The sequence below is a fragment of the Chiloscyllium plagiosum genome, unplaced genomic scaffold, assembly GCF_037043375.1.
Source record: "Chiloscyllium plagiosum isolate Xiang-an unplaced genomic scaffold, Cpla_swu_hap1 HiC_scaffold_46, whole genome shotgun sequence".
In the NCBI taxonomy this organism is placed as follows: Eukaryota; Metazoa; Chordata; class Chondrichthyes; order Orectolobiformes; family Hemiscylliidae; genus Chiloscyllium; species Chiloscyllium plagiosum.
In genome coordinates this window covers 70,311,345-70,336,278 of record NW_028270184.1, presented here as the reverse complement: position 1 = coordinate 70,336,278, position 24,934 = coordinate 70,311,345, and the positions used below count along the sequence as shown (strand labels likewise).

Below are 24,934 nucleotides of genomic sequence, written 5' to 3'. Positions count from 1 at the left end.
GAATTATGACCCCGGCCCCAAAAAGCTCCCCTACTAACCATTCAGTCCCTTGCCCTGCCTTATATTACAAGAGTAGGTCAGGTTTGCTCCTTCTGTGATAGTTACATCTGCATATTAATGAAGAAAATTGACTTTAGCACTTACCAAATTTCCCAGGTAAGCACTTACCAAATTCCTCACCATCCAAGCTCTTAAGACCATGGCTGTCCCACTTTATGTTCGGAAGGTTGAAATTTGCTATTATTACAATCCTATTATTCTCACGTATAAACAAGATCTTTCGACATATTTGATACTCAATTTCACTCTGACTACTGGGGGGACTATTACAATCGCAGCAAAATAATCATGCTTTTCTTATTTCTGAGTTCCATCCACATGGCTTCACTAGACCATCCCTCAGAAATACCTTGTGTTAGAAGAGTAGTAATGTTTCACCACAAGAAAAATTGACTCCAATCTCCTTCTAGCTCTTCCTCCTTCTGCCGTACCTTTGATGGTGGGAGGGGCTTTGAACATAAATTATTCAATTTACTGGTGATGGTTAGTAGCTGAAAATAAAGATACTATGGGTGACTTGGGTGATGGGAAATATAAGGTTACATTGTATGGAAGGAAAATTCTGGATAGAAACAAGAATTTTAAAAAAACGAACTCCATTCAGTGTTTGGAGTCCTTGTTGGTTCAACCTGTGCTTTGGTCTATAATGCAAAATTACAGAAAAATATTAATAGCAATTTAAAATAAAATGTTAGGATATTGGAAGAACAGCTAAGAGCTTCAAAACTTGACAGACGGCTTTTGGGAAAGGGCATGGAAAGCAGTCGGGTTTCCAGAACTTCTCATCTCTGCCTTCCGTAATCAAAATCAACCTGTGATCTATAATTTTTGAGGATTGTTATTCGTTAATATCGGTGTGTCAGATAGATCTCAGTCTCAGGGAGCGGTGACCTGCTTCTTTGTTTTGTTATGAACTCAGGGGAACATACAATAGTAAGGGGTTAAACCCAAAGGGGTGCAGGAGCAGATGATCCCCCGTGTGTACGTGCACAAATCAAGGACTGTACCATGACACGTGGACAGAAGAGCAAACAAACCCTACTTCATCACCCTACGCTGTAGAGAACAAACACACAGCAATTATGTTAAACTGAAATAAAGCAGTCTCTTGTCTCACCTGGAATGTTGCATCTAGTTTCAGGTGCCATGTTTTTGAAAAAAATGCAAAGTTATGAGATTGGGTGCGTGACTGATTCACAACATTATTCCCGGGATGATACACCTCACGAAATCTGAGAAATTGAGAATGTTCTCCTCTGCTGATAGTTTCCCGACTCTGTGAACAGTTGCTATGATTGGTTCTCAATTCTGTCTTGCGTCATATAGATCTCAATGGCTGAATATTTCAAGTACTCATGAGCTGTTCCTTGCCTGATCACAGCGGCCTCTGATTTATTATTTTTGAGGGTTGCTGTTCAGTAATATCCCTGTATCAGACAGATCGCAGTCTCATTCCCTGGGATTTGACAGGTGTGCTGTGACAAGTAGATCCCAGGAATTGTGCTCCATGAGATTTATGTGTGAGAAAAACTCCAGTTCTGAGAATCCGCCCTTGGATTGTGCACGTGTTGTTGTCTGAATACCTGACTGAATGTAGACATTTTTGGCTGATGAATGTTTCGTTGGGCGCTTTAGGTGGCGATTTCTGCATTACTAACCCAGGCTGCCCTGACATTGGGAGTACTTTTAGTTTAGACAGTGTAGAGTAAACTTTCAAACTCAGTTGGCTGCCTTTTATAAGCTTCTGGTGGAGCCTATAAAATTATCATTAGGTGACCCGAGGCCGTGACCCTTGGTGCATAAGCGGAAATGTTCTCTAATCATTCTGTCTCTGGAGTGTTCCATCAGGCATATCGTGTGAAAGATGTATTTACATTAGTGGGCTGCATGGTAGCGCAGCAATAAACTAAATGACTGGATGAAACACAACCAAACAGAACAAGTGAAAGTATTTGGCTGGGAAAGGAGGAGGATGTGGGAAAATGTATTATTACTGACTGGCCTTGAAGAAAGAATTAAGCAAACTCAAGGTTAGTGCATATTCAAACGAGATTTATTAACCATTTCAGAAAGCATTTTTATCCAAAAGTTGATGTAAAAGCAAACAGAAGTGAATATAATGGCTGGATGCCACATTGAGACGAGAACACATGCGCTGTGAGCTGGGAATTGTCTGTACTTCAGTAACAGTCACAAGAAAGGGAATACAAAGGCTCATCAGAAAGGGTAGGCAACCATTCTGAGTAAGGAACAAATAAAAACAAAACAAATGGGCTTCAAACAACTGGGAAGCTAAAAATTCTCCAACCACAACCATCTCAAAGATATCAAAGTAAAAAGGAAAATCCATCAATAATTGTCTCAGTTACACGCTGACAAACTGAAGTAATCTCAGAAGTAATGTTAGAGTCAGCAACCCCAGGACAGATTGGAGATTGGGAATTCAGACCTTGATAAGCAGATCAGGAAAATCATAGGGGTCCACAACTCATTCACTTAACCTGGAAAAGAGAGAGAAAGCAATGACGCAGATATTTATGATCAGGGACTTTCAGATATAATGTTTATTCAATGGCACACTTAGAAATTTCACAAAACATATTGAGCTGCTTGGCGTGAGAAAGATGTGATTATTCTCACCTACACCAGAGTGACGGCAGCGCTGTAGAAAATACTCAGGAAGAACAAGGTGATGAACGTGGAAGTTGTCCAGATGTTGCTGTTATCATCCTCATAGTCTTCAATCCAAGTGCGATCTATTGAATCTGTGAATATAAAGCCGAGAGAACGCATTTAGATTGTATATTGATCCAGATCGATCTATCTGCATCCAAGTCATGTAATTTGAGAGCATTACATCTTCATAAAGCAGTCAGGTATTTCTCAAGTGTGACTCTTATCTGTATCTATTAGTACGTTATTGACTCTCAGCAAGAAATTACAAATACTACCTGCATATGTTCTTTCTTCATTGTCCATGTCAGAACTTTTTAAATTATTTTTCTTTTCATCTATTATTTAAGGATATTATTATTTGAGGAATGCTTATTACGAATGATGATTTTAATTATATCATTATATTTTAAATATAGGCTGTGACAGCACTATAGTTGAAAATTGTGGCCATCACTGAATAAAAGTTCAAATGTGATTCTCATCTTTTGTATTGGTGACCAATTGCTTGGCAAATCATGAATATAAGTGACATCACAATCAGGACATTGCTTCATATTTTAGTTTGTAGGATCTGTATATTTAGGAATACGTTTTTGTACGTGTGTCCCTTAATTTATTTGATCTACTGCTTGGTGTGTTTTTTTTCCCTTTAATGTTTGTGTATGTGGTTATGGGAGTCTCTTACTTCACTCTAGCCCATGTTGGAGTCTGTGCATGAATAAACATATTCCTGTTCCTTTACTGCTGGTGTGCTCATGTGTTTGTGCACCTAATATTTTGTCTTTTCACAGTGTGTAAGCATCATCATGCTAATATGCCACTTCGTTGCTGGCTATGCTTATCTTGTAATGTCTTTGTGAGTGTTCACTTTTCATTAGTGCTATCTAAAATGTATGCTTATGTGTCTGTTTCAGATCCTACATACTCTGGGTTATTTTCATGTTTATGCTGAATAAATGTTAGCATGCAATGTTATGTTTTGATGGATGTTTATATTTATATGATGATAATTGCTTGTGTGGCAATCTTTCCCAAACCATCTCCTGATAAGCTTGTTTGTGCTATTGTTTGTGGATGCTTGCTGATCCTTGTGCCCATTATCCTTTTTGAATGAACGCCCCTCTATTTGTTCATCTATGCACTTGTGTGTCTGCATGTGAGACTCTGAATTTGTGTGTGCGTGTGATATTGTATACATGCTGATCAATGTGGTTTAAAAATAACTAATTAAGCTGCTTCTGTCATCGTATGTTTGTGATTCTGAAAATGGGAAAGTAATGATATTAATGTTTATCTCTGTGCACGTACGTGCCTGTGTGAGTTGACATGTGGGAGGACATTTTTCGGAATTTGTATCTGTGAGTTCATGTGTGTATGTCTGTACGCATTGTGCTGTATGAATGTATATGTATTCATGCCCATTTGTGTCGATGTTTCTCATGGTTATATGTGAGTCCTCCTGTTCATTTGTGCAAATGATTTTCTTTTGGTGTATGTGAGTTTCTGTATGAGCTTAGGTGAGTGTTCAAGTACCACTTGCATGTGTGGCTCTGTGCGAGTATGCGTGTGTGACATCTTATCTATATGCACATTTGAGTGTGCACATAAATATGTGTCTTTAGGTGAGAGCCCGTATATGTGTCCTTGCGGGTGTATTTGCGATCATCTCTCTGCATCTGTTCTTATACCAGACTGTAATTTTCATTATTCTAATTTATTGTTGTAATTTTAATGCATTGCCCATAATTAGATTTGACCTTGGTGTTGCAGGAAACGTTTCCCATCGTCGTGCAGAGATAAGCGTTTTATGAGCAACTCTTCTGTTGCAGTAATAGAACTTCTGTCTCTGAGAGAAAAGGCGTGAGTTCAAATCCCCACTGCCCCAGAGATAACATTTCTGAATATGTTTATTAGAAAATATCTACTTGGGTTCTGTATGTGAAGCAAAATGATATCAGGTATTCGAATACCAGAATTGATCCCATGTGCTCCAGAAAACTGAGACAAAACTATGGAATTCAAACTGGGACGATGCAAACACCAGTTTCGGATTATGGGAATCAATGTTAATCATTTGTAAACAGAGCCAAGCGTGTATAACATGCTTCAAAGGTATTGTTTTGCATGGAAATGTTAAATCTTTGGACAGTAAGCAAGAAGCTGACTGTCCCTGTTAGCAACTGGGTTACATTACTGAGGACATCTACCATGAAAACTCTGCACAGGGAGCAAGAGGACAGACCATTCATTGTTCCCCTCCCTCTGCTCCACAACAACTTAACTGTTGATTCTCTTTGGTGTGAAAGTGAAGATACATTCTGTCAACTCATGCGCTGGCGCAAGATCCCTGGCAGTTCCCCAGAAACAAAGGTTGCATTCAAACTGTTCTGCACTCTTTACGATTCGTATGTTCCAATCAAATTTAATTTTAAAATGTCTTAAGTTTACATTTCCAATTGGTGCAATTTGGCAGTTTAAAACTGACATGAATTTTGTAAGAATGTCAAATGGGGGGAATCAAAAACATCAAGTTCAAAACTCGTGCCCTACCCTTGACATAAAATGGACATTGTCAGATTTTGACACAGAGGGATTTAGGATGGATAAGGTACTTGGTGGAATCCTGCAATGAGTGAGCTTTACTCTGTCTCTGACCCAGGGTGCATCTGAGCAGGGAACATTAACTGCACAAGACACTCGTCCTAGACCTGTTAATAATCCACTTTAACTACACAGATGGAATGTAAGTCAAAGTGAGAAACAACTAATTCAGTATTTAACTCACAGCTGGAGGAAAAGAAACACTTCATTACTTCGGTTCAACTATTAAATGCAACTTTGAGATTTTTATTGACATGAATTAACAGTGTCCATCAGTGCAAGTGAAATGTTTACGAAACTCGGTTTACCGCTGGATTTATCGACTGTTCTGTTGATGATCTTCAATGGAATCGCTTCATGTCCCACCACACAGGAGTAAGAAGCACCGCTGGCCCACTCCTCCGCTGTAATGGATAACAGGCTGTAGATGAAGAAGGAGGTGTTGTCACTCTCCGCCATCAGTTCGGTGTTCTTGTAGTTACTGGGATTCACCGGCTTGTCATTGATTGTCCACTTAACGAAGATCTCTCGGGGGGAGAAACCTCTCACTAAACAGGTGAGGGAGAGAAACCTCTGAGCGGAGATTTCTTCTGTTGGTGGCAGGAGGACCGACACTGATGGCTCCAGCGGATTAATCACTGCAGAATATTGGAGACAAATATAAACTCAACCAAAACATCCTGAACCAATATCACAATTTCACTAAATATTAAGATAAGCCATTTTTAATTTGGGATTTATTCACTTTCGTTTTCTAAAGGAGCAGTATGGTTCAGTCTGCTCCTTTAGAAAACATTCTGTTCAGTAAAAAAAGTAAAGTTTAATGTGAAAGTTGCCTCCATGTTTCCAGCTCACAACAAGGGCATTCTGCCCAATTGTCATTGCTGATGGTGACGTCACGGCCCAGGCTTCTTCCCATTATATCTGACTTCATCAGAATACAATATCCTTTGGTCCATCTTCTTCTTAATCAGCTACTTAGCTACCCTGCCTTCAGATGCATCATTAATGCCCCCAATGGTGTTTGTTCATTCCCAATCAAAGCCTGCCATTGATGTAACTGGATCTGGATTACACATGGGATCCTTTGTGTTTTAATCTCACTGCTCACCTTTCTCCTTGTGGATGGAGTCTCTTAGCGGAGTCGGCAGATTCTGATGGTACACCACACATTCAAAAGTAACGCCACTCAGCCAGGCTTCAGTAGAAATGTCTAATTTGCTGATCACGCTGTCGGGATTCTGTCCATGCTGCTCAGCAATCTCTGATTTCAGAGGCTTCTTTTCTTGTTTCCAGGTCACGTTGACTCCAGAAGGAAGATTGGAGACAACGCAGGTTAACGTCACCGTCGCCTCCAGTAAGACTTGTTCTACTGGCGGTGGGAGGATTTTAACGGTGTTAGGGTGGCACTCGGTATCTTCTATGAAACAAAAATCAAAGTCAATGAAAAATGCCCCTTTATGATATAAACACCCAATCTTCAGATTACTCCTTCACAGGGTGAAGACACCACCTTCAAAATGGCAACTCCAACTATTGCTGAAATGATGCTTACTATTGTTGATGTATTTTGATCTGTGAAACATTTGTGATTACCTATGCCATACCCTGTGTAAGTATTCCGAAAGAACACTGGCTTTGTAACAAGCGAAACCTGTGAAAAAAGTAAAATCATCAAAGATACCATTATGTAACCCATGGAATGACCATTCTTTCGGAGTTTGTCTCTCACTTCAGACCATCTATTGATACTTGTGACAAGAGTAATCTGAATATAATGAGTCCATTTCCATGTTCATAACCCTTAGGTGCAAGTGCTGCTGGTCACGGTGACTGCTAAATCACATCCCAAATTTTGGACAAATTATAATAAATAATAATTATTCTCTTTGCAGAGTTCTAAAGTGTTACAGGAGCGGTGAACAGCCATGGCAATACTGTTCATTATATTTAACGTGATCAAAAATACTTTGCGTTATTGGTGTGATGTCATTCTCGAATTTATGTCATTGTTACTCGTGGGCTGTGTTTCGAGTAGATCTGAAAACAAGACATTGAGTACAGCATTGGATATCGAGAAGGACACCCATCTCCTTAAGTCTTTCCCTCTATTCAGTTAGTTCATAACTGGTCTGTACTTTCACTTTATTTACCAAGCTGCATTTTTTAATTTCTACATAGAGCAGGGGAGAAAAAAAACAAACAAAAGCGTCTTAAATTAATCTACAAACGCGATGGAAATGTACACTAATTTTATAGACACCCACTACTCACCGTGTAAACATCGCCACCCCAAACCAGGCTAAATCAGTATGTTTCGAGTTCCTAGTTCATTCATTCCTATTGTAGCATTCTTACCAGAATTTGTTCTCCTGCCGCATCCACTCATTACCGAGAGCATCTTAAAGCAGCTCAGTGAGATCACGTTTATCCCAGTTCATCAAATGTGATACCCACTTGGTCTGTGGTCTGATCCCATAAATGAAGTTAAAGAGCTCAGTATCAGATAAAAATTGATGTCGTACAATGTGCAAAGCCAACAGGTCATTCCTGAGCATGGAATGAAGCATTGAACGCATATTGATTTATTTTCAAGTAAGGGTCACTGCATATTTTAACCACGTCATTTTGAGACCCCAACATCATAAGATAGAGGATCAGAATAAGGCTGTTCGGCCAATTCAGAGTTTAGATCAGAATGATGCTGGAAAAGCACAGCAGGTCAGGCAGCATCCGATGAGCAGGAAAATCGATGTTTCGGTCTAAAGCCATTCTCCTACCTTCTCCCTGTACTAAACAAGAGCCGATCTCTTTCTGGCTTGAGTACACACAATGGCCTGGCCTCCAATGCACTCTGCAGCAACAAGTTCCACAGACTCATCACCCTCTGGGTGAAGAAATTCCTCCCCATCTCAGTTCTATAGGGTGCAACTTTGACTTGGAGACTGTGCCCTTGGGTCCTAGTCTCGCCTACCAGTCAAAACATCTATACCACGTTCACTCGACCTCAGTCTCTCAGTATTTTCTATGTTTCAATCATATATCTATCCAATATCCCCCTCCACCCCCAAACTTATCCTTGAAGCGGCTATTAGGCAAGGATTCAGCACTGTGAATGCCTCTCCCAGCATGGTCAGGCAACAAACTATTTAAAAAAGCTCACTGTCTATATATCTATCTTCAACAGAGAGGAAACATGCTTTTCTGACTTGCCAAAATGTTGAATTATAAGCAATGCTAATGTAACACTCAAACTGAAATGAGATCCGTGGCATGTTGGGAAATGTGAAGCTGTACTGTGCTGTTTACTACGCCTGATAAATTCGTGTGTTTGATTCACATCAGAGTTCAGAATGATTTGTAGCTCTCTCAGTATGTGTCTCTTACCCTGGAGTGCGGTGATGTTTTTACTTTGAATGTTCTCTCCATGAGTGACCTGGCAGGTATAAACCGCGCTGTTGAACCATTCACCATAAGGGACCATCAGCCGACTCGTCACCGAGAAGTTCCCGTTCGCCTCACACACGGGAGACGTGAAGAAGCCAGAATCCAAGGGTCGGCCATTTTTCAACCAACTCACGGTGATTGACTTCGGACGGAACTCGATGATTGAACAGACGACGGTTGCAAACTTGCTGCTTGCGATTTCTTCACTGGAGCTCACAGTTAGGAGAAGGGTTGGTGGGAGAATGTCTGGACCTTTAGGAAACACATCGCATACATTATCCGACGAATTTCATAACAAAGAAATCAGTTCTCATATATCATGGTTTCTTGTGGTTCATGGATACAAGAATCATAATTGTGCAGAGTGCTGGAGAAGCTGGGATCCACACAGAAAGATAAGCAGGACAAATGTGAAAGGCTAAACTTAGAGGACACAGCAAGGGAGTCAAGGAGGCACAGAAACAACAGGCCGGTAACATCAGAAGAAAGATAGCAACGTTGGATGGTATTCGTTTTAATGACAGAGTATGATGAACAAGGCAGACGAATTACTGGCATAAATGAAGAAATGATGCTGTTGCTATCACGGAGACATATTGAGAGCCTGGCAGGAGTGGCTATTCAATATTCCAGGATTTAGTGCCTTCAGGCGAGACAGGGAAAGATGGAAAATGATGGGGGCGGGGGTGAGCGTTACAGAATGTTGCGTCTGTCGCAATTCTGACAAGAGTATTTTAGGCTGTAAAGAGAAATGAAATCATGGATACCTCCTCGAACAAATGCAAATGGACAGTACTTCAAAACCAAAACACAGCAAACATAACTACTGGGAGAGCACGATAGACCTTACTATAGGTCCAAAAGACCAAGTGCAAATACATGGGCAAATTTCAGAGAAATGTAAATTAAATAGAGGAATGAGAAAAGAGGTTTTTAACTTCCTCAGCATAGGCTTGGATATTCATTTTGTCAAAAGTTTAGAGGGAGCACAATTCTGAAAATGCCCCCAGGAGAATATTTGAACAAAGTATGTGTTTAATACAGAGAATTTTAATCCAGACCTTGCAATAGAGGGGTGAATCTGAACTTAACTTTAGGGAATGAAGTCGACCCAGTGGGTAAAACATCAATGGTGGAGCACTTTGCAGACAATGATGGTAAATCAGTTGGATTTCAGATTGTACTGCAAAGGAATAGAAATTGGCCCAAAGTTCTGAAAAGGGGAAGGACAATTTTAGTTAGATCAGGTAATGACTTGACCAGAGTGGACTGGAAGCTGACACTTATCGGTAAATCTGGGTCAGAGCAGTGTGACACATTTAAGAAAGAGATAGAAAAATCACAGGGTGGTCATTTCCCAGGAAGCCACTGCGTGGGACCAAGAATGCAGCGGGCTCTGGACACCAAAGGGCATGGAGGGTGAGATAAAGAGAAACAAGGGAGGCTTCAGGTCTATACTGAAATCTCAAATCAATAGAAATTAGTATGGAGTACAGAACGTGCAAGGGGGAGTTTGAAAGACAAAGGAATTAGAAGAGCAAAAGGGACCATGAGAAAATAATAGCAGTCATAATAAAGGAAAATATTTTTAAAAGTTACAGGCTCATTCATAATAAAAGAATTATTTGGGAATCAGTAATGCCCATTAAGTGTTATTATTGGAGTGGAGTCGGAGGATTAGGTTGTGGTCAAAACGAATGTGTTGTGTCAGTGTTCACTAGTAAGAGGGACAATGTGGGGACCGAAATCATGGAGGAGTGTTGTGATGTAGTTTTCAGAAATTAGGACACATGACGTGATGTTCTGTGTTGTCTTGCTGAATGAAAAGTGGTTATATTTCCAGGGCAGATGAAAAGTATACCAAGCGGTTGAGCGATGCAAAGGATGAAATAGTTGGGTCGCTGACAATAATTTAGAATTCCTGTCTGGCCACAGCAGTTGTGCCAAGTGAGTGTGGATCAGCCAACATTGCACTGTTATGCAGGACGAAGGAAGGGATAAATAATGAAACCACAGATCTATCAAGCTCGTCTCAGTGGTAAGGAAACTATTGAGTAGTGAAATTAGTTTTCATTTGGAAGATAAATCTACAATTTTCAGCAAGGTTTTATTGAGAGGAAGTCATGTGTAACAATTTGATAGTAGTTTTCAGATAGATAACTCGATGTCCAGATGATAGCAATAATCAGAGCCAATGGGATCCAAGGTAATTTGACAGATTGGATCTAGAACTGGCTGAGTGGTGGGAGCAGGGGATAATAGTCATCGGGTGTTTGCATGACTGGAAATCTATGTCTCCTGGTGTTCTGTAGGGATTGGTGTTGATTTCTTTGCTATTTCTCTTCCATACCAATGATTGAGACTCAAATTTAGGAGGATTAACCAGTGAATTCACAGATGAAATGAAAACTGTCATGTTGGTAAGTCATGAGCATAATGGCTTTAGATTGCAAGAGGATGTAAAAGGGTTGGTTGTATGTGAAGAGAAAAGTTGCAAATGGAAATTATTCTGGATAAATGTAAGGTGATGTAATTCGGCAGAAGAATCTGTGAGGTATGACGTTTTGAATGGTGGAACCCTGGAAAGGCCTGAGGATCTTTGGTGCATGTACCCACCGATCCCCTACAGTACTGTGTTGTCTGGATAAAGAGGCTAAGAAAGTGGGAGGATATTTGCTTTTATTAGCCTAGACATTGACAATGAAGAGTGGTGAGACGATACTGGAACTTAATAAAACACTGGTTAGGCCATACTGAAGCGTTGTGTGCATATTATCGAAGGAATGTGATTACACTGAAGGCAGTATTGATGAGATTTGCCAGGATCGTGCCTGGGTTGGAGAGTTTTAGTTATGAAACTAGATTAGATAGACAGGGGTTTTCCTTGGAGCAGAGGAGAATTAGGGAGAAGATTATCATGATGTCTAGAATTATTTTAGGCATAGACAGGGTAAACTGGATGAAACCTTTCCCCTTGATGGAGAGATCAATACCTCAGGGGCACAGGGTGAAGGTAAGGCCAGGAGGTTCCAAGTGGACCTCAGGGGAAAACAAAATCAAATAGAGGGTGGTGTTAGCCTGGAGCTCAGCACATATAAGTCATGTAGAGACTGAGCCCCTCATAATAAGTATGAAGTATCCTTGCAAGGGCAAGTCACACAAGGCAATGGATCATGTGCTGGCACATGAGACTGGAATAGTTAGGTGGCTGTTATTGATAGGTGGCTGTTATTGGATGGATAAAAGGGCCTTTTTCCTGTGCTGTATAAGGTGATTCTGTGAAAATGGTTATAAATAATGCCTTGTTCATATTAATCCCAGATGCTCTGTTTATCTCAGTTCCCACAACACGTACCTGGACATGGAATTTCTTTGCTCTTGTGTGACCCGCTGTGTTGAACCTCACAGGAGATTTTGCTGGGGCAATCTACCGCTGACTCGGGCAGGGTTAACTGGCTGCTCAGGGTGTAGGTTCCCTTCTTGTTTCTCACTGATGGGTAAGTCTTCAATCCATTCTTGATTAGCTCCCCACCTTTCTTCCAGGTTACCTTGGTGACGTCAGGGGAATAGTCCATCGCCAAACAACCAAAGATCACAGAACCGGTGTTGTGCTCCTGACAGGAGGAGACCAGGCCATAAAGCGTGGGGAGCGATGGTGTCTCTACAATAGAATGACCAATTGAGCATGTTAATTTCTGTTAATTTGACCTTATCAGTTACTCAAATGTATCCTCAGCTGTAAACGTTTACCAGTATGCTCCCGCTAAGAGTACAGCATAACTGGAGTTTGTTTTTGGTTCCTACCAGTTGCTGATCATGATCATTGGTTCCCTCTTTAGAAACATGCCCTCGACCTTGACCGTTACCACATAATTTAGGAAGAAGAACATCCTGATCCCACCCCAGTAACTGTTTGAAGATCTCACCAACTGACACTTTCACTGGATTGCTGTGAAGAGCAGTGAAGTTTCACAAAATACAAAACAAGGAAATGCAGATACATCGAAATTCTACAGTGTGTGCAAACAGGCCATTTGGCCCAACAAGTCCACACCCACCCTCTGAAAAGTAACGCATCCAGACCCATTCCCCTATCCTATTATGCTACAGTTAACCCTGACTAATGCAAATAACCTCCCAATCACTGAACACAACATTTGCAATTCCCCCAGCTTGCACATCGTTGGACTGTGGGAGGAAACGCACACAGACATGGGGAGAAAGTGCCAACTCCACACAGACAGTCACCCGAGGCTGGAATGGAACCCGAGTCCCTAGCACTGTGAGGCAGCAGCGCTAACCACGGAACCAGCGTGCTGCTCCACTAGATACCGTGCTGCTGGGAATACCCAACAGCTGGCAGTAACCCCGGTGAGAAATCAGAGTGAATCATAGAACATAGAACATTACAGCGCAATACAGACCCTTCGGCCCTCGACGTTGCGCTGCCCTGTCATATGCCTGTCCAATGACGACTTAAATGTACATAAACTTGGTGAATCTACTACCGTTGCAGGCAAAGCATTCCATACCCTTACTACTCAATGAGTAAAGAAACTACCTCTGACATCTGTCTTATACCTATCTCCCCTCACTTTAAAGTTGTGTCCCCTCGTGTTTGCCGTCCCCATACTTGGAAATCAGGCCCAGTGAGCCTTCCTCACTTATCATTGCAAGGCAGAATGTTCTCTCTGGGAGGGAGGTCACTGCAGCAGCAGCACAGGCAGGAGCTGAGCACTGGGACTAGGAGGATGGCTGTCATGGCTGAACTCATGCCAATTGTCTGGAAGTTGAAACATCTAATTTACAATTATCTGAATTCTGGAGGCCTCTGAGAAATGGAGGACCATTAAGGTTCAGAGACTTTGGAGTATTACAGCTGAGTATTTACGTAAATATGATTTGAGAAATGAACAAGTAATCTTTAACATTAATAACGATCAAACTGACACGCAGTTCACCACCAAACCTCATCTTTCAGACTAACCACTGCACTTACTCTGTCTAGACCGAAATTTCCACTCACATTGACAAACCCTACCCTGCTAGACATCCATTCATGCCCGGAACACACAACCCCTATCAAACGAAACACATCCAAGGCAATCCATATTGGTAGTGCAGCTGAGCAGAGAGATCTCGGTGTCCATGTACTTGGATCCCTAAAAGTTGCCAGCCAGTTTGATAGAGTTGTTAAGAAGGCATATTTTGTGTTGGCATTCATCGATAGAGGGACTGAGTTTCAGAACCACGAGGTTAGGCTGCAGCTGTACAAAACTCTGGTGTGGCCGCACTTGGGAGTATTGTGTACTGTTCTGGTCACCACATTATAGAGAGAATGTGGAAGCTTTGGAAGAGTTCAGAGGAGGTTTGCCAGGATGTTGTTTGGTATGGCGGGAAGGTTTAATGAGGAAAGGATGAGGGTCTTCAGGCTGTTTTTGTTTGAGAGAAGAAGGTTGAGAGGTTACTTAATTGAGACATAAAAGATAAACAGAGGGTGGACAGTGAAAGTCTTTTTCCTTGAATAGTGATGGCTAGCAGGAGAGGACATAGATGACAGGTGTCAGAGGTTGTTTCTTTACTCAGAGAGTACGAGGGGCATGGAGCGCACTGCCTGCAACAATAGTACACTCGCCAACTTTAAGGGCATCTAAAAGGTCATTGGATAAACATATGGATGAAAATGGAATAGTGTAGGATAGATAGGCTTCAGATTGGTTCCACAGGTCAGCACAACATTGAGGTCTGAAGGGCCTGTACTGCACCGTAATGTTCTATATTCTATATTGCAGATGGACATATGATCTCAATTCCTTTCACTCATTTACACTCCTGCCGCCCTGCACTGGCCCATAGTGAATCTGGCCCTGACTGGACCTGACACCATCATTTTCACAACCTCTGACAAAAGCCCACTACCCAAGACATGACCTCAGCCCTTGATCACTGACCTCTCATCTTACCCAAGTCAACCTGTGCACATTGCATCCCAGCTCCTTTCACATCTGTGCTTTACCACCTACCATTTTGCCAGACTCCGAGCTTTGCATTTTGACAACACGTCCACCTGTCACTTCATTACAGTGACCTTCCACCCCCGAAACATCCTGGCACACTGCCCACCTCTACACTAACCAGCCTGGCATCCTGCCCACCTCTCCATAAACCAGCCTGGCAAAGACAGACCTCCTGCATTTCAGCTCAAACTATCCCTCACCTACCAAGCACAATTCGACCAAATTATCCTGTGACCATTACCATTTACCCGATGCCACCTTGCCAGACAGAGTGCATGGAAGCTTACCCAGCAGCCAGCCAACACCTCACAGCCTATCAGCCCAAACTCTCCCACATGCCCAATCTAGCCCCTCACTTGCACACCACCTTCCAACTATGAGCCTACTCCACCATAAAATCAGTGAGTCATAAAGTCGTACAGCACAGAAACAGTTCCTTTGTTCCAGCTCATCCATGCTCACCAGAGTTCCCAAATTAAACTAATTCCACTTGCCTGCCTTTGTCCCATATCAATCGAGACCTATACAGTTCCTATAGCTGGTCAAATGTCTTCTAAATGTTGGACCTATCTCTACATTTACCACTTCCTCTGGCAGTTCATTCCAATGTTTTGGACAGTTACAACATGAAGCCCTAATTCCTGCACTCAATGCTCTGACCATTGAAGGTAAATATGCCAAACACCTTCAACACACTAGCTACTTGAGACAACACTTTCAAGAATCTATGAGTCTGAACCCTCAGGGTTCTCAGTGTTCAACATCACTACCCAGTGCCCTAACATTAACTCTGTAAGACTCTATGAGTCTGGACCTTCAGGGTCCTGTGTTGAATATCACTATCCAGTGCTCTTCCATTAACTCTAAGTTGTGACCTGATTTGTCTTCTCAAAAAGCAACACGTCGTATTCATTTAAATTAAACTCCATCTGCCACTCCTCAGCCCATTGGCCCAGCTGATCAAGATCTCATTGTAAGTTTAGATGACTTTCACTGCCAATTATACCACCAATGTTGGCGTTACGTGCAAACAGACAAACCATGCCCCATTCAATGTCTTCATGGCTTTCAACCAATATTGCAGCCCGTTTCCCTTTCTCCCACATATCCGTAGCATTTTTTAAGGATTGAAGGAATCTATCTCCTTATTGAAATCATTTGATGTTTTATCCTCAATCAATTTCTGTAGTGGAGAATTCCAAAGGTTCACCATTCTTTTGCTGAACAGAAAACAATCAGGTTCAATGTTATCAGTGTGTTGGGAAGACTGGTGAGCAGCAAGATTAATGATGATCCCATGAATGGAATAGCATTCTAGAGGGGCCGAGATACCTTCTTCAGCTTCCATTTTGCATGCTGATATGTCCCTTCGGCAGCATGTTCCAAAATTGTGATCCTTGAGGATAAGGGCGCACATGCTTGTAAATGCTTCTCCTGAAAGCTCTCCTCCAAATCAGACTTCAACTTGACTCTCACCTAGTTCCCTGCCCGTTTCCTCTTCCTCAATCACAGCCATGGGGCTCACTTCCTAACAGCGCTGTGAATGTGTTAATACCACACAAACTTCAGCAAGTCAAATAGGCTGATGACAACTGGTTTCTCAAGGATATAAAAAGTTTGACACTTCCACCTGTCTAGACACCTGTCTAGAGATTCAAACAACCGCTGGAAGAATTGAAAATTAGGTTTGTGTCTACACAAGATGACATGGTTTCCTTTTGTGTGATTTGACTGTGTTTTCACTGAATGAACAGAGCTATTTCTTAATCATACAATAGGAATGAAGCTTCCCTCATTTTTAGCAAGGCAATCACACATTATATTTCTTTATTCCAGGGAAGTACAGTGTTAAATTAAAGAAATATGATGATTGGGATGTTTCAATTGGAAATTGTCAGAGATTTAAAGTTTACTTTCCTGAGCAATTAATTCCAGCCTCATCGTGTCACAGTACTCACAGGAATGTCTTTCAGAAATGGTGTCTCCCTTTGTTATGGGCAGTCGAATCAGTAAATCTGGGATAGTATTTTGCTTGTTAATCAAAGCTGTTGAAGAGTTTTAGCCAAAGGGAGACCTGTGGATTTAACTCACAGATGCACCATGATCTAAGTAAGTGATGGAACAGCTAGAGGGGCTGAGTGCCCTCCTCTTGCTCCTACCTTCCTATAATTGTGTCATTCATTAAGCTAGCACTGGCTGTGAATATTTTTTAATAAAATATTTCAACAAATTAATTGTTTCACATGCTTTAAAAAAATACTTCTGTTGATTATTTGGAACGGGATCATTGACATTCTCTATTTGAGTTATCAAAAGAACTTCCACCCACTTACAGCAGCCACTGCACTCTGGAGTGTGTTGTTACTTCATAATAGTTTCTTGTGAAACTACAGCTCGAGATCAGGGCGCTCAAATTCAATGATTCTTTGATATTTAATATCTCTGAACATTCGCAATTTGTTCAAATGTATCTTTTCTCTGAAGAACGTGTTTAATCGAACAGAACTTTTTTCAATGAAACAACAAACTTTAAATGCTTGAAAACCAAAATGAAAGACAGAAATTTCTGAAGAAACTCAGCAGGTCGAGCAGCTCCTGTGGAGAGAAGGCAAGGTTAACCTTTCGCACACAGAGACCTGCTCTTCAGCAAATTGTTTTCATGTTTTTGGCACAAGAGCTCACACCTGTTGAGATAAACAGTGATTACGTTGGCTTGACTACTGTTGGAAAATGAATTCTTAGCAGAGGTACTGGATGGTCTGAGATAGCAATTGACGACCAACTGAAAAGCTATCACCATCTGCTGCAAGTGTTGGATTCAGCAGAACCCCCATCGTACTGAACAATCACATTCAGCTAAAGCACTGGTTTAATATAAGGTAATACGGCCTAAGCATAATCTCATCAAATATGCTTCGAAAATGATTCATTCTGGATTAGTTATAAATGATATTGTTAGAGCAGCAAGTCAAAAGCTGGGATTTCTTTGAGCACTTCCTCCATTAACCCCATCTAGTAATGCCCAAAAGCTTGTGAACAAATATTGATCTGGAAAAAGCTGCTAACCACCAAAATTCTGTTTAATATCTAAGAGACACAAGTCAGGATAGCGATTGAATAGATTTCACTGGCCTGTGTGAGTGGAATTCCAACAAACACCCAAACATGTCAATCTGCTTTCTTGCACTGAAGTAACCTGAGAAGAGATGTGTTACATACCTCTCTAACAGGTTGTAAGTGAACACAGGCCACCTGGCACAGCATCAGGGACCCTACTACAACTTCACAACACAATGAGCTCGACACGATCACGGAGAACACAGCCCACCTCTTTTGACAGTACATCAACCATGTTAGTTATTAACACCTTCCATGAACCAGGGATTGTTCCAGAATGTTTGTACAATGAAAGTAACATTTCAACATTTACCAAGAATGCTTTGACAGCAGCTTCAAATTGTTCAAACTCTATGGGACCTACAGAGGAATAAAACTAGGAATTGCATTGCCATCAAATCAGTGTCACTGGATTCCAACCTCGAACTCCCTTCCTCTTTCCCCTGTGAATGTTGCTGCACCAGACGGTCGACTTAGTTTGAAAAAGATTAAAATGTTTTGAAGTGTAATATGACCTTTGCCAGTGACATTAAAAGCTGATAATAGGTTTTCAAATAATAAGATGCAAAAAAATTCTGATTCTACATTGTGACACGAAACATGTCCTGCATAACTGAGGCACAAAGAAAATATACAGCATATTTCCCTCTGCCTCGCTCAATCAAATATCTCTTGTTGCCAACAACCAATTTCAAAACTCTTGCTAACTGCCTTTTGTTCCTGAAACGTTTGTTCTGATTGGAACAACTTAGTCAGGGCTCTCAATTCTGAGGCACATAATTGAATATTGTAATTCTGGCAGATAAAAGTGGTTTTGAAGCGCGAGATGAAATTGAACTGTCTGAGATTCAGGTATCCGAACTGGACAATTTACAAATGGTCAGGACCGTTGACAAGTTAGACAGAGATAGCACTGAAACAAACTGTACAACAGAGTTAATCCTAGAGGATACATTGCTCAACTCCTCACGTCAAATATATTCACTGTAATTGAACATTCATCAGAGAAACTAACTGGTGGATTAATGTGAACGAGAATGTGTTCACAATAACATAAATAACCACTGAGTTAATAAACTTAATAAGTATTTAACAAAATTATTCAGGTGGGAAATATCGCCAATTAAAGCACAGGTCCGGAGGAAATGGATTAATCTCTAAATTATTTTTACAATTTCTTAAAACGTTCTGTGAACTGTGGAGATTTTGCATGCACTGCATAAAGTCAATACTGAATTCCAGTGTGGAAAGCATTTCTGTTGAAGGTATTAGGGCAAGGTCATTTTCTTGTTAACTGCTTTTAATGAACGAAAATGTTTAAAAATGTATGAATTGAAAACACGCTTCTGTCTGGAGTTGCCCGCTTTAGCGGATGTCTAAGTAAATGTGGGCACTGCTGCCTCACAGATCCTGGTACCCAGGCTCGGTTCCCGCCTCGGGTGGCTGCCTATGTGAAGTTTACACAATCTCCCCTGTGTCTGTGTGGGTTTTCTCCCACAATCCAAAGATGTGCATGTCAGGTGAACTGGTCATTGTATATCGTCCATAGTGTTAGGTGCATTAGTCAGGGGTAAATATAGGGTAGGGGAATGGGTCTGGGTGGGTTCCTATTCAGAGGGTCGGTGTGGACTTGTTGGGCCAAATGGCCCGATACATACTGCAGGAAATCTAATCTAAATGATTGTCACACTTAACTAATGTGAGCAGATTCCTTCCGATCGCTACATTGCAATAAATCGGTCAAGTATATTTATTAAAATAAATATTACTCTATTTTAAGTGTCTGAATAAACAATGTGCTCTGTTATCCTCTAGTTCATGTCTTGTGCAAATTTGTGAACTCTGCATCCGTCTGAACACACCGATGTAAAATGAACTCTCTGGGTTTTCAGCAAGCACTCCCATGGTTTTAAGAGTAGAGTTCCTACAGTATAGAAACAGGCCATTTGGCCCAACAATTCCACACTGACCCTCTGGACAGTAAGTAGCCCACCCAGACCCATTCCCCCTAATTTATATTTACCCCTGACTAATGCACCCTAACCTACACATCCCTGAAAACTGTGTGCAATTTAGCACAGCCAATCACCTGACCTGCAAACCTTTTGGACTGTGGTCGGAAACCAGAACGCCCGAAGGAAACCCACGCAGACACAGGGAGAATGTGCTAACTCCACACAGGCAGTCACCCGAGGGTGGGATCGAATTTGGGACCCTGGCACTGGGAGGCAGCAGTGCCAACCACTGAGACACCAAGCTGCCCTGCGAGGTCATGAGTGGATTATTTTAATTAATTCGAAATTTGGCCTTGGTCACATAATTCACGATAGCAGTTGTTTCCAAAAGAATGACTCTTCAGTTGATATTGTGTTGTACAATGTAACTATTTATTTAAAATGCACAGATTGGGAACACCTAAAGCACTGTGCAGATTAAATAATTCAGTTAATGTTTTATTTTTATCCTGTAAATCCAGTTTAATCAGGGACATAACAATTAATTAACTCAAGTTACGTGTGAAACTGATCAAAGCAGTGAAATTGACCTGTTCTTCATAGAATGGAGCAGAATTTCCAAATGGTTTTTGTCAATGATCTTTTCCAGCCAGAAAAATATGTATGTAGTGTACAGCGGAATTGAAAGGTGTTTCTTGATTAATTATAACACAGTCATGGCATTTTTGCTCAAGAGCAAGAACTATTAGAACATTAGACTTTTCAAGTTCTATTTATATTTCTCTATGACTTGTAAACTGTTTAAAGACAGACATTGTGATTGAACTAGATAGTGGAGTTCTGAATGTGGATTGTAAAGCATGGATTAGATTAATCCTTAATTATTACTTTTAAGTAAAAATGGCACCCGAAGGTGTCTGTTTTCCCTTCATTTCTAAAACCTTTGCGATTTGCCTTTCACTTAATAATAGGCTTTATGAAATTTAAACTCGCATGCTGATTGCATTGAATGAGGAACCTGGAGCGGTTAACATTGCAAAAAAAAATGTAGAAACCAGAAACTGTTTGCCAAATATAACACATTTAATGTTACCCAAGCACAGTCCCTCCTCAACAGGTCAATGATCACCAGATCACAACACGGTGTGTTTGCAGCAGAACTAGCTCTGCAAACATTTTCAACAGAACCAAGAACATGATGTAACCTCAAATAAAAAAAACCCAGATTGAAGTCTAACAAAGCTGCTCAGAATCCAGCAAACTAATGATTAAATTGAATAGAAATAACAAGTCATAACAGCAACCTTGTTTGTGAGGGGACTTAACACTTAAAGCTGTAACGTTTCTGGCAACAGTTCAATTTATTTCCAAACTGTACACCCTTCTGGATCGTGACAATCTTGTGCAGCGCACAGTAGAGCGGTTGAAGGCATATATTGATTAATCACTTCATTGTCAAAACAAAATTATTGAATGGACAAATATTACCACATTATAAGTTTAAGTTTGTTTCAATTACATAATCTGATCAATTCTGCAGTTTCAGATTTTAGTCCCAAATTTTATTTTGAATGAGGCTACTCAAAACAAAATTCAGTTAGTTTACAATTAGAACTGAGGTTTTTTTTTTAAGTCAATGCATTCAAAACTCGTTTTTTTTTCATTTCTCACACTTCGGGGTTTCTGCCTTCAGTTGTTTTTCAGACCGTTACAAATGGATGTAATGTTTTCAATCAAGCAGAGAAAAATGTGTCATATAAGTTTAACAAATGCAGAAATGATTCATGAAATACCAAAGAACTTCACAAATATTGGTAATGAAAACTAATCCAGAGAGTCAATCTCCTCACCAGAAAGAAAATATCGATTATAGAAAGCATGAAAATGCTGATCAATTTCACAAACTGAATAAGATCCAATCAACTTAATTCAACAGAATCAAGGAAAATAAAATCAGAATCCAATCAACTATAAACAACAGATTTGAATGAAACATAATCAGAATCCAAACAATTCAATTCAACAGAATCAAATAAAACAATTTCAAAAGCCAATCAACACAATTCAACAAAACTAAGAAAAAACAAAGTCAGAATCCAATCAACACATTTCAAAACGAATCAACTAAAACAAAGCCAAAATCCAATCAACTAAATTCAACAGAATCAAGTAAAACAAACTCAGAATCTAATCAACAGAATGCAATATCGCACCGCAAGAAAATTTTATGACAGTTTCTAACCTGCTTGTCATCAACAAAATTAACAAAATAAATGAGAAAATATAATCAGGGTAAGAACATACATTCAAGAAGTGAATAATGATATTTTGGCATATTTTAATCATGTTTAGTAATATCTCCAACATCTTTGAATTCTTAGCGTTTGTTGTTGATAATAAAACTCACAATCAGGATGTCACTGACATTGAACATTATTTGTAGCTGACTGATTAAGAGACATTAGGTGTTTCAAGTAACCCAGCCACACAGAATGCCCATCTGATCAAAAAGAGATACACCGAGTAACTGACTCCATCATCCCCATTGTAACTATTTGCTGAGCCTTAACTGAAGTCTATAATCAGTCTGAACAAAAATCAATCCGAACCAAACCAAACTCAGCACAGAATCTGAATTTCATTTAATTCAGAAATTAGTCACATGAATAGAAAGTTTTTAAAAAGTCACGAAGAAAGTTTAAGGGTCTTACCTGAAGTCACTGTCACCATGGTCCCTTGGCCCCTGTATTCAAGATAGTCACAGTGTTACATTCTCTGGACTGGGTCACACAATAACTAGCTCTGAATAAAACAAATCAAAAATCTACCATCATTTTAAATTTTCAGAACCACAGGCAAAATAAAGTCACGATAAATCTTCATCACATAATTGCGCTAGTGAATTCTGATCATTCTTGATAAATTTTAATACTGTTTTATACTTCACAGAGTAACACATGAGCTGATTCTCAAAATCCCCAACTGGTGTATCGAAAATTACCCAACACTTTTACAAATTAAATAGTGATACTGGCATTAAACCGCACAGAACTAATACTGCAAGTTAAGACGGTTTGTAGAAGTTAACACTGACTAGTTTCAAACAATGGAGGCTGAATAGGTTTTTGTCTTGATCATAATTGTTGTGTCACCCCAGTTATATGACTGTGAGACACGTTGTGTCAAATACTATGACAGACTGTAAACTGTAAAATGCAGAGAATTTCTTCACTTCCTAGAAAGCAGTGATTCAGACACCTCTAAAAATGATTTGGTGCATTATTCCAGCTTTTACGATCCATTGTATTTTGAAAGCTTGGAATACTTTTCCAGATTTGGTCTGCATTTAACTTGACAATCAACACGCAGAAGGTAGAAAAAAATTATACATTTTTACAAACTAGCACTACTGGATTGCGTTTAAATCGCACCTCCCATTATTTCTCGCTCCTTCCATGGTAGAAATCACCAATTTGAGATAAACACTTGTTAGTAGTTTTTGTATGAGGATGTCGCTGTGCACAACACTGTGGCCCACTGAAGTATCACAATGATGTAGACCAGTACGCTCATTCTCTGTTCTTTACTCCAGGTCTCAGTTTTCATAAAAGAGCCATTTAGTACTGATCATGTTTAGAATGAATGCCATAGTTGACATAACAATTAGCAGTGATTTCCTGGGTTGTCAGATATATTAAAACTAACATTTTGTCCGAGCAGTTAATTGATGGAAGTGTTAGCAGTACATATGACATGCCCAAAACATTGTCCCATTGTGTCACCAGTTTGCTAGTTTAAATGGTACATTTCCTCTTTGATAGTTTTGTAAGAGGCAGCCTGAGGTCTGCTTCAGATTGCAGTTGGTATAATTGCATTTAAAACTCGTACTGACCGCCAGTTTATGATGGAATTGACAAAATGTTCCCTCGAGCTGTTTTTGAACGGGTCCAGTCCTGGTTCCTCTCGCTGTGGTATCTTGCACAGTAATAGATGGCGGTGTCTTCGATCTTCAGGTTCCCCATGTCCAACGCGAAAATGTTGTTTGAATTGTCTTTGGACGCAGTAAATCGACCCTTAATCGCTGGTGCATAGTTACTGCTGGATGAACTATAGTTCCAAAGCAGCCACTCCAGACCCTGTCCGGGAACCTGTCGGACCCAGTTCATGTAGCTGCTGCTAAGATCGAACCCGCTGGTTTTACAGGTCAGTTTCAGGCTGCCTGCGGGACGGCCAGTCTCTGCCTCTGGCTGGGTCAAAACAACCTCCGACTGGACACCTTTAAAAAGAAAACAAATAAACCATGAGCATTAATGTTAGTGAAATGATGGCTGAGTCTTTTACATTCCTGTGGTAGACTAACATTGAGACAGTCGCAAAGAGAGACTTGAACAAAAAACACTCACATGATAAGAAAGTCAGTAACAAACTGAGAAAAATTGTCGACACAACCATTCTGATAACTTGTGGGAAACGGTTCTGTCAAGATCTTTCTAAACAGAGCCGACCCAGGAGTGTTGAATTACGGTCCAGTGCCCAGAATTTATATGGCCATCGGAAGGGGCAGGCTTACAGCTTCCGCAGGTTGGTTTCCTGCTGGAGGCTCAGACTGGATCCTGGTATCAGCTTGCACAGCCCGAACACATGGGATCATGGCTTTACATGAGGTTCTGCTTAAACATGGACACAGACACATCTTGGGATATTTGTTTTGCTGAATAGCTTCTTTGGAAGTGAATTTGAGTAGCTTCGGGTCTGTTTCACATGATAGTTGCATGTATTTTGTTTAAAAAAAACAAATTCAACTGGAAGTTAGCTCCCTTTATTTCTACATTCATTCACAAGCAGATAAAACTGAAATTAAAGTTCAAACATATTACTAGCTAATAAAACAGTTGAGCTTTTCTTCCCTGGATACTGCAAGTCTCTGTCGCACTCAAAATAACATGCAATTCATACTAAACATTTCAAAATTCAATTTAGGCAACTGAATACAGAGCGTGTCCAAAGTGATTATATTTAGAATATTCAATTAGAAGTTAACTCCCTTTAATCCTACATTCC

The 24,934-nt window shown here is 40.4% G+C and overlaps 1 gene segment (V, D, J or C); it reads right to left on the bottom strand.

Annotated features, from left to right (window-relative positions):
* Positions 1–5,569: 5,569 nt before the first annotated feature.
* LOC148136369 (Ig heavy chain C region-like) lies at positions 5,570–24,369 on the bottom strand. The segment is given in 7 exon segments: positions 5,570–5,975; positions 6,449–6,757; positions 8,725–9,036; positions 12,140–12,445; positions 22,585–22,625; positions 23,831–24,149; positions 24,277–24,369. Coding segments are annotated over 7 exon segments (1,728 nt in total).
* Positions 24,370–24,934: the final 565 nt, after the last annotated feature.